Here is a 10,916-nt window from a genome sequence, read left to right on the forward strand (position 1 = left end):
TGAGGCTCCCAAAGGAGAAATGGTTGGGCAAGGCCACACACGGCCAGGGAGCGGGGCTGAGCGTACTGGCTGGGCGTGCAGCTGTTTGCCTCTGGTGCGGGAAACAGCAGCGAGGAGCTTTGATGGCGTGAGGTAGTAAAACCTGATGGTGAAGAGCCTGGGCTCTGGACTCAGCCAGCCTGTTTTCACATCTCGCGTGCCCTCGACAAGTGACTTTGCTCTCTCTGCCTCAGTTTGCCTCTCTGTACAGTGGGGTTAGCAAAGGCACTCATCTCAGTGGGCGCATTATGATGATGATGATTTTAAATTACAGTTGGGTAAAAACACAGTCCCCACTCTCATTCCTAGTGAGCGAGGAGGGGCCTGCCATCCCACCCACTCCCTCCCTGCCTAGACCGTGCCAGCCCCTCTGCTTATGCCCAGGGCAGCCGCCACCGCACTGCCAGGCGGCCCTGGTGCAACTGGGGAGCGGCTCAGCAGGTTTTTCCTCCCAGCGTGCTGCGGAGCACCAGGCTGTCCTCTCCCCGCCTCACCTGAGCCCAGCCCTACTAGGCTCGCAGGCTCCTCTCTGCCAGACACAGCCGGCGTGCAGCGGGCGCTGCGTCACCATGCCCAGCATCTTCGCCTACCAGAGCTCCGAGGTGGATTGGTGTGAGAGCAACTTCCAGCATTCGGAGCTGGTGGCCGAGTTCTACAACACGGTGAGGGCCAGCTGGGCAGCAGCACTGGGGGTGGTGTTGAGCGGGGCAGAGTCTCACCAGACCGGGGTTCAAAGCCTGGCGCCTCCACGTCCTCGCTGGGGAATCCTGTCTGAGCGGTTCGCCTCTCTGGGCCTCGGTTTGCTCCTGTGCCGGGCGGGGAGCACTGGCTGTCATTCATGACTTGCCTTTATTTGGCGTCGGGCTCTGTGGTAGGCTTTGGGAAGGCAGCAGAAAAGAGGGACTCCAGGCATTCACAGCCCGGGGTGATGGTGCTGTCATGGGGGACACACGGGCAGCTTCCAGGGGTGGGTGCCCAGAGGTGGCCCCTAAAACCAGCAGGGACGGGAGGGTCAAGGAGGGCTGCCTGCAGGAGGTGACTATGGCTGCTTTATTCTCAGCTGCATCCCCAGCCCAGGGTGACCAACTCATCCTAGTGTGCTGGGGACTGTCCTGGCTTCAGCATTGGAGCCCCGTGTCCCAGGAGACCCCTCAGTTGCGGGCAGCCCCACACCGGAAGGGCCCCCACATACGGATGGTAATGGCATTTGACCAAAGCCTGAAAGATGTGAGCAGCCAAGGAGACGTGCGTCTGTGCTGTCCTTGTGTGGAGAGCTGCGGACGACACAGTGAACGAGGCAGGGTGCTTGCCTTCCTGGAGCTCCTGGGATGGTGGGTAACACATAGTAGGTGGTCAGTGAATGGTGAGCAAGGCAATGGTCTTTGTCAAGTCTTCCCGGGTGCCAGGCATCGTATTAAACATCGGACAGGCAGACTCATTTAATCTCCACAGTGACCTGGGAGTTCGGCACCATGTATCGTATAGGGCGGTGATGGCAAACCTATGACACGCGTGTCAGAGGTGACACGCGAACTCATTTTTTGGTTGATTTTTCTTTGTTAAATGGCATTTAAATATATAAAATAAATATCAAAAATATAAGTCTTTGTTTTACTATGGTTGCAAATATCAAAACATTTCTATATGTGACACGGCACCAGAGTTCAGTTAGGGTTTTTCAAAATGCTGACACGCCGAGCTCAAAAGGTTTGCCATCGCTGGTATAGGGAGTTAATCCCATTCTCCAGGCGAGGAAACGGGCCTTCGGGGAGGTTGAGGATACACCCAGGGCCACCCCGGCTCTGAGAGCCAGATCAGAGCTTGGCGGGACTAGGAGAGTTTCTGGGCAGGTGGGGGAGGGGCGCTCAGCCCCAGGGTGGTCACGTTGCTCTGACTCTGTTAGCTCTGACCTCGTTGCTTCTCGGGAGTTTGAGTTCCAGGGTCTTCTGGGTTCTTGTTCCTCCTGGTCACAGACTCTGCCCTTTCTGGCGCTCAGTACCCTCACCTGGAAAATGGGAGGGGCTGACCGCGCTGATCCCTGCAGACAGGAGGAGGGTTTGGGCTTCTGGAACCCTCCTCTCTGCGTTCCCTGGCAGTCCCTGCAGCCCAGACTGTTCCCGGGGGAGCCCACCCCACAGAAGGCACCGGAGAGGGCTGGCTGGGTGTGGGCTGCGCCTGGGTCTAGCCGTGCTCTCGTGCAAACGTCTCCTCACAGCATCCTCCTATAGCCCGTCTCTAAATGCAGAGCATTAAGCAACCCATGGGTACTCGCCGAGGCTGCAGGTCTCAAACGCATTCCGAGGAGATTTCTACACCAATATCACCCGGGACTGGCATTTCCAGATTCTTATCAAACAGAAACAGATGTTTCACAAAGCAGTGCTCACCTTTCCCTGGTGGGAGCACACTTGGGTTTTTTACTTCTCTCAGCCAGCCTCTGGCCCTATCTGGTTTGGCTCAGTGGTTAGAGCACAAACCTGTGGACCGAAGGGTCCTGGGTTTGATTCCAGTCAAGGGCACATACCTCAGTGGCAGGCTCCTCCCCAGCCCAGGCCCTGGTCGGGGCTCATGCAAGAGGCAACCAGTCAATATTTTTCGCTCACATCAATATTTTTCTGTTTCTCCCTCTCTTCCACTCTCTCTAAAAAATCAACGGAAAAATATCCTTGAGTAAGGATTAAAAAAAATAAAGGCTCTGGCAGAAAGGGTAGGGCAGGAGGAACTGAGTTCTATTCTAAAGGGTTTCCCCAAACCCGAGATTCTCAAACCCGTCACTATAGCTAATAAATCATATAGTTCAGGGGTGAGCAAACTTCTGTTGTAAAGCTGGCTTGTTGATAATTGTGGCTGTGGGGGCCACGTGATCTCCGTAGAAATGACGCGACTCAACCACTGTGGCTGGGAAGCAGCTCCAGGCCAGAGGTCAACCAGTGAGTGTGGCTGCGTGCCAATGAAAGTTTATTTGTGGATGCCCAAATGTGAATTTCATATAATTCTTTTAATTTTTTGACCTTTAAAAATGTCAGTATTATTATTAGCTCATCGACCACACAAGACAAGACAGTGGGCTGAACTTTGCACAGGGGCTGTAGTTCTCCAACCTCTGATATCTGTATATATATAAAACCAGTGGCCGGAATGCTGGAACGACCAAACAACCAGTCACCAGGAGGTGCATTGATGGATCCCACCCGCGGCGGCGCAGTGGAGTCTGGGGTCCTGCCCGCAGTGGCATGGTAGAGCCTGGGGTCCCACCAGTGCGGCAGAACCTGGGTCCCGCGGCATGGGAGGGGTGGGGTCTGGGTCCCACAGTGCAGGGGGTCTGGGTCTTGTGCAATTTTGTACGCTGGCCTCTAGTAGTTACATAAAAAACAAACAAACAAAAAACCCCAGTCAAATAGCGAACAAGATACTTTTCGGCTTTGGCCTCTCAAAAAAAATGAGTTCATGTCACAGTGAGCGTGGCACACTCATCTTTTGCAGCTTCCTGTGGGAAACTAACAACTAACTGCGTTGGGACATGAATTTACAAACAGCCCCCACCCCCTTGATGCCGACATCGTACCTCTAGGAACTTTAACCAAAGAGACAACTTGGTGGTGAGATTTATGTACAAAGTCATCGCTGAGTCATTGTAATTGCAATGAGTAAATGGATAAATAAAAAGGGAGCCATAATATTCAGTGTAGGGCTGAGTACATTCTGCCGAAATACTGCGCAACTGTTTGAAAGCATGTTTTTGAGCTAGGTATGTAAATTAAAGACAAAATATGCAGCAGAAATTTTCAAAAATGTGGTCACATGGACTTCACCATGTTCCACTCACGAGTCAGAACGCATAGTTGGAAAACAGTGATCCCTGAAGAATCTTGTGCTTTCTTGCTGCTCTGCTTACAAGGAGCTTTGAGCCCAGCCCCCAGGACCAGGATGTAGAAGAAGGAAGCACCAGAGGACTCAGTCCAGGTGCTTGCTGGGAGGCTTCAGCGAGGAGGGCACCGAAGAGTTGGGTTTTGAAAGATGAATAGGAGCTTGCCAAGTTGGGTAGAGAACAGAAGAAAGGAAATGAGTGGACTAGTCCTGGAAGTAAAAGAGGGGCTGGCCAGTTTGGGAAAGGGAAAAGCATGTTTCTGTGGCTAGAATATGGGCAGAGATGAAGATGACTGTTTTGAATACTGGCTTGGAATGTTTGAAATGTATTTGTATTCACTGATGGAGTCACTCATTCATTCAACAAAAATGCTGTAAACCACCCTAGCTGGTGTGTTCACAGTGGTTAGAGCCTTGGCCCAAGCACCAGAGTGTTGTGGATTTGATTCCTGGTCAAGGGCATATACTGGTTGCAGGTTCAATCCCCAGCCCATTGGGGGTGCGCGCAGGAGGCAACCAATTAATGTGTTTCTCTCACATCAGTGTTTCTCTTCATCTCTCTCTCCCTCCCTCCCTCCCTCCCTCCTCCCTTCCTTCCTTCCCCTCCACTCTATTAAAAAAAAAATCAATGGAAAAATATTCTCGGATGAGGATTAACAACAACAAAAACAGCTCTAAACCAACCTGTGCTGGGTGACCCTGGGGTCCTAGAGAGGCTCAGTGTCCCAGGATGTGGCGGGGGATCCAGAATTAGAAATGAGCCCCCAGCCCCATGGTTAGTTTGTGGCAAAGGGAGACACAGGAGCCAGAATCGAGTTGGTGGGGAGCCAAGAGGATGGGTATGAGGCCTCCACTTGCTGAATGGGGAGGGAACCTCAATGCTTAAAGAATGAACCCGGCTGGTGTGGTTCAGTGATGGAGCATCAACCTATGAACCAGGAGGGCCATGGTTCGATTCCCAGTCAGGGCACATGCCTGGGTTGCAGGCTCAATCCTCAGTGGAGGGCGTGCAGGAGGCAGACCATCAATGATTCTCTCTCATCATTGATGTTTCTATATTTCTTTCCCTCTTCCTTCCTCTCTGAAATCAATAAAAGTATATTTAAAAAAAAAAGACTGAGTAAATGCTCTCAAGGCATATGGAGCAAAGGGAATAGCATCTGAAAAGGTCTTGAGGTGAGAGAACAGTGGTGGCTTGAACCAGAGCCCAGGCTGCCTGTGGGGGAGGGGAGGAGGAGGGACGAAGGATGAGAGAAAGGGCTGGTGAAGTTTCCAGGGCTAACTCAAGAAGGCCTGGCAGAGGAGTGTGTGTTCTGTTGTGAGGACACTGGGCAGCCATGGGTGGCTTGTGGGCATGGGAGAGGCAATGATGTGGGGGCGGCAGGGCACCTGGTCGATTTCACAGACAGCCAGGAGAGCCATAAAGTATATGTAACAGGAACGGGTCAGGAGTGTAGGAGGGGCTGGGGCAGAAGTCAAGGTGTAGGCTGCTCCAGTTTGCACCTGCTTGTTTGGGTTTGGCGGCCTCCAGATGTGGCCTCCTTCTGGGCTGCTGACATCTTAGGAGAGTTTCAAGTAAAGTGGGAAGAAAGTTTCAAGGCCTCCCGGCTCCCAGAGGTGGCTGTGCTGCAGTTTTCCTTAGGATCCTGCCAAAGCTCCTAAGAAAACTCTGAATCTCATCCTCTCCTTTCTGAGGGGATCTCCAGAAAACTCCCTCTCAGATGCTTGGATATAAAACCAAGGGGTGGCGTGGCTGGTGGGGACCTGCACAGGCAAAGGCAGGGAGCTGGGAGTGAGTAGGACTGTGGGAGCGGGTCTCAAAGAGAGGGGGGATCAGAGCAGGAAGGGAGTGTAGGGGGGTGTAGACTGCAGTGCCTGCACCCCCAACAGCTGTCCCACCTCCTCTCCCCTGCCGCTGGCCTCTGCCGTGTGGTGATTCCAGTCCCTGTCTTCCCTGAATGCTGTGTGACTCAGGCAGGACACTTGCCCTCTCTGAGCCGCTGGCTGTGACTAGGAGGTCCCATGAGCTCTAAACCACCCCCCCCCCTTCTCTGCCTTTTTCCTCATTAACATTCACAACAAAAGCAATCAATTTCGGGCACCTCCGGTCTGCCAGGCCCTGCTTAAACCCACAAGGGCATGGTCCCTGCCCTCAGAGAGGACAGACGCCATTAATTGAATAATTACACACACGAAACTGGTATTCATGCTCATGACACATCCAGGGCCCAGACTTGATAGTTCCCTCTGGACCTCTTTTGTCCTTCCGAAAAACAGGCATTTGTGATCCCCACCCTGCTGGTCTCCTGCAGGGAGGGATCTGATTCAAGGGGACAACACCCCCTGATATTGCTTATCATTCAACAGTAATTGAGCCAGGCACTGTTTCGGGCTCTGGGGACACAGCGGTGATCAAAGCAGGCAATGCTGCCTGCCCTCCTGGGGCTGCAGCTGGGGGAAGGAGGAGACAGACAATAAACAGAAGTTAAGGGTTCAGAATGGTGGTGTGTGCTAGGGAGGGAAAACGCAGTCATTCATTTACTCAGCAAATGTTCACCGGGCACATCTTCAAAGAAGAGACCACGGTGGGGTGCCGACCGTACTTAACTCATGCAACCATGGAGAGGGTGAAGCAGGCACTAGACAACCCAGATGTCCTTCAGCTCAACTTGGGTAAACGCAATGTGGTCTGTCCATGCCACAGACTATGTATGACTCAGCCATGGAAAGGAGGGACGCGCTGACACTCACTGCAATGTGTTGGGCCTTGAATACACGATGCTCAGTGAGAGAAGCCAGACACAAAGGCCACACAGTGCGTGATTCCATTCGTGTGACATGTCCAGAACAGGCACATCCAGAGACAGGAAGTGGGTCAGTGGGTGTCAGGGGCTGGGGGAGGAGGATGGGCGTGACTGCTAATGGGGATGGGTATTCTTTTGGGAGGTGATGCAGTGTTCTGAAATTAGATAGTGATAATAACAATCTTGTGAATAGACTAAGACCCACTGGCTTTACACTTTAAAAGAATGAATTTGATAGTTTGTGAATAATAGCTCCATTTAAAAACAGAGATTAAAAAAACCTCACAGTCTCTGGTGCATCCTAATTACTAAATAAATCAAAGCTATTATTGTTTCAGGTAAACATAATGCAGAGATGCAAAAGTATTGATGTGTTAATTATATCGTATGTTTCTTAATTTTTTAAAAAATATATTTTATTGATTTTTCACAGAGAGGAAGGGAGAGAGATAGAGAGTTAGAAACATCGATGAGAGAGAAACATCGATCAGCTGCCTCCTGCACATCTCCTACTGGGGATGTGCCCACGTCCCAGGTACATGCCCTTGACCGGAATCGAACCTGGGACCCTTCAGTCCGCAGGCCGACGCTCTATCCACTGAGCCAAATCGGTTTCGGCTTCTTAATTTTTTTAAAATATGTTTTTATTGATTTCAGAGAGGAAAGGAGAGGGCAAGAGAAATAGAAACATCAATGATGAGAGAGAATCATTGATCGGATGCCTCCTGCACGCCCCCTACTGGTGATCTAGCACACAATCCGGGCATGTGCCTTTGACTGGAATCAAACCTGGGACCCTTAAGTCCACAGGCCAATGCTCTATCTACTGAGCAAACTTGCTATGGCTTAATTTTTCTTTTTAAATCCTCACCCGAGGATATGTTTTTATTGATTTTTAGAGAGAGAGAAGGAGAGAAACATTGATGTGAAAGAGAAACATAGGTCAGTTGCCTCCTCTATGTACCCCAAGCAGGAATCGAACACACAACCTTTTTTGGTGTATGTGACAATACTCCAACCAATTGAGCCACCCAGCCAGCGCTGATGTTTATTAATTTTATTTAATCATCATAATTCCGTGAAGCAGGTACTCTTATTCTCCCATTTGGCAGATGGGTAAATAAAGGCTCAGAGAGGTTATGTTTCCTTCCCAGGGTTGCACAGCATTAATTGCCAATGCACGAAAGTTGCAAATGTTAGAAGTCCCATTGTGAAACCCAGGTCACCTGGTCCCAGAGTCTCTCACTTAACCACAGCTCTTCCAGGCCACCCAGTTACTGAGTCATTAACAATTAATTGTGTGCATCTGAATTCCTGCGAGTAAGTCCCAGGCTGGGAGGGATTGTGGCTCGGCTGGTGCTATTGCTCTGGCCCCACCCAGCACCAACATTTGTGCGCACCTGTTAAATGGATGCAGACAGGGTTCTGGACAGGTGACAGTGCCAGGTGGGGGTGGCGGGAGTCTGGCTGTGGCAGGTTAGGACAAGTGGGCAGTCTTGGCCACGTTCATTGATTTGATTGATTCAAAAACTTTTCTTGAGTGTCTATTGGGTGCCCAAGCGTGCAAGGTGTTGGGGACACAGCTGAGGATAAAACGTGTTTCTCATCCCCACAGAAGTCACAGTCCAGTGTGTGTGCGGCACAGACAATGGAGGTGATAAGAAGGAATCATGGGCTCCTCCAGGGAAACAGTGACTTGCAGAGACGCTGTTAGTGGGGATGGGGGAGGACAGGGTGGTCGTAGGGGCTGCGGGCTCAGCCCAGGGTGGTTGGGGTAAATGAGATGCTGAGGCAGGGAGTCAATTCAAGTCAAGCTCTCCCTTCCTCCTTCTCTTCCTTCCCTTCCTCTCCTTCTCCCTCCCTTATTCTCCCACTTCTTTCTTCCTCTCTTCCTTCTTTTCCTCCCTCCCTTGACCTCTCTTTTCCTTCTTCCATGCGTAAGGTAACCGGCCACATCTATTTACCTGCTGGGGAGTGGGTAATAAAAGAGCAAACACGCTAGCAACACATTGTGCACAACCGTGACAGCACCTGTGCCAGGCACATGTAGGCATTTTCACATGTATCTTGGCATGCGTTATTATCGAAGTATAGCTCTTTCTCTGCTAGGGGCTGTACTCCCATGTACGCTGGGTATTGGAAGAAGATATGGGTAGTCATAGGCATATGGGAGAGACCAAGCGTGTCAAACTCTTGGCCGGTGGGTGTAGACTAAGTAGCCCTTGCTAACCAGGAGCCACCAGAGAAAACAGTTCTTCAGAGTAGCCCTATAAAGCAGCCGTGCACCGGCTGGTCAACAATACATTTTCATACGAACTTAGACAAGAGAGGCTTCTTGCCAAAGAATGATATCAACATTGGGGCTATAGAAAGGTGCGCCTGCACAGTGCATACAGTCAAACTGCTGTGTTATTTTCCTTCGGCAAGTTGGCCTTGACCATCTGGGGTACTCTGATTGGGGTTCCCACAATTACCATCTACAGAAATTTACTGAGCACCTCCTGGGTGTGCCAGGCACTATTCTAGACACGGCGGGTGGGAGGAGGCATGTCAAAGCAGTGAACAAAACAGCCAAATTCTGGTGGCACTCGGCTGCCTAATCCTCACCGTGGCACTCAGAGGGAGAAGAGGAAGTTGGAGCACAGAATGGCCTTCAAACCCTGGCTGGATACCCATTGTGAATGCAGGGCCTTTGTTTTCAGATACTGCTAAGGTCCTTGAGCACATAGTAGGTACTGAAGGAATGGTTGGTTGTTGAGCAAATGAATGGATGGATGGATGAATGAATGAATGAATGAATGAGAAAGCACCTGCTGGGCCTAGGACCCAGGGAGTTCAGCTCAGGTGTGTCCAGAGCTGAGGGTGAGGCTGGCCCTGGGCACAATCCCAGATTGGTGCCTCTCCTGCCTTGCCGAGTCTGGGTGGGGCCAGTGGTTGGGAAACATGGGGACCCAGCCCCAGAGGGCAGGGAGGAGACCCTGGCATCTCCGATGCTATCAGAGGTTCCAGAGCCAGCTGTCGCTCATTAGTCAGAGGCTCCACCTCATTCCGCACACTGGGCACCATTTAAAACTCCTGCCTCTGTTCTGCCGGCCTCTGAGTGTGGAGCAGCTCCACCACTAATAAACTTGTTATTACCATCTCCCGCAACAACAATAGCAGTGGCCCTTGCTATTTCTTAAAGCAGGGGAGCCCCCTCTTTATCACTACCGCCTGCCTCGTCCTCTTGTCTTGCAAGGCAGGGGCCAATCAAGTTTCAGAGTCTTCTGGAGCTGTGCAACCTCAGGGAAGTCTCTGAGGTTTGATTTTCTCATTGCCAAAGAAGAAGTAGAATGCTGGACTTTGGGGTGTGTGCAAGGATTCAAAACAATCTCTGCAAAGGCGTGTGGTCAAACGATGAGAAAGTAACAGTCCTAGCGCCTTCTATCCAGAACTTTCTAGATGCAAGACCCTCTGTCAAGTGTTTTCATGCATATGATGCGTGATCCACCTGAATCTATCTTGAGGTCTGGTCAAAAAGAAATACTGATTGAGTACCTACTATATCCTGGTCCCTGAGGTTACAATGGGGAGTAGAGATAGAGAAGACACAGCCTGTGTAATCAAAACCAGGTTTAGCAGAAGAGCCAGACAGTTTCAGGGCAGCTGGACAAGTGTTAGGACGTGGGATAGCAATGGGCACAAAGGAAGGCCACCTAATCCTGCCTTGAGGGGGTGGGAAGTCCGTAGGAGAAAGTGATACCCAGGCAACAGATGAAGTAGAAGTTGGCCTGTCAAGCGGGTGGTGGTGAGTGGAGAGCAGTGTTGCAGGCAGTGGGAACAGCACATACAAACTCCTGGAGGTAAGAGGCAAGAGTAAGTACGGCTCTTTTGAAGGAACTGAGTTATTCCTTCCACCAGGATTATAAAGTTGAAGATGGAACAAATAAATGAGTAATGGAGAGAGTTTATAAGCCAAGTTTAAAAGCTTGGGTATTAATTATGGGAATCACAGATGTGTTTTATTTATTTTATTTTTAGAGTTTAAAGCAGGGGTCCTCAAACTTTTTAAACAGGGGGCCAGTTCACTGTCCCTCAGACCGTTGGAGGGCCGGACTATAGTTTAAAAAAAACTATGAACAAATTCCTATGCACACTGCACATATCTTATTTTGAAGTAAAAAAACAAAACGGGAACAAATACAATATTTGTATTTGCATGTGGCC

General features: G+C 50.6%; 1 protein-coding gene across 1 annotated transcript in view; it reads left to right on the top strand.

The window, feature by feature from the left end:
- Window positions 1–540: 540 nt before the first annotated feature.
- ACER1 (alkaline ceramidase 1) overlaps window positions 541–10,916 on the top strand; it is a 22,626-nt gene continuing 12,250 nt past the window's right edge. Inside the window, exon 1 of the mRNA XM_006764227.2 lies at window positions 541–701. Within this exon, the coding sequence (XP_006764290.1) occupies window positions 609–701 (93 nt within the window). The 5' untranslated portion in view covers window positions 541–608. The remainder of the gene's footprint in view (window positions 702–10,916) is intronic.

Source organism: Myotis davidii, unplaced genomic scaffold, assembly GCF_000327345.1.
Source record: "Myotis davidii unplaced genomic scaffold, ASM32734v1 scaffold341, whole genome shotgun sequence".
In the NCBI taxonomy this organism is placed as follows: Eukaryota; Metazoa; Chordata; class Mammalia; order Chiroptera; family Vespertilionidae; genus Myotis; species Myotis davidii.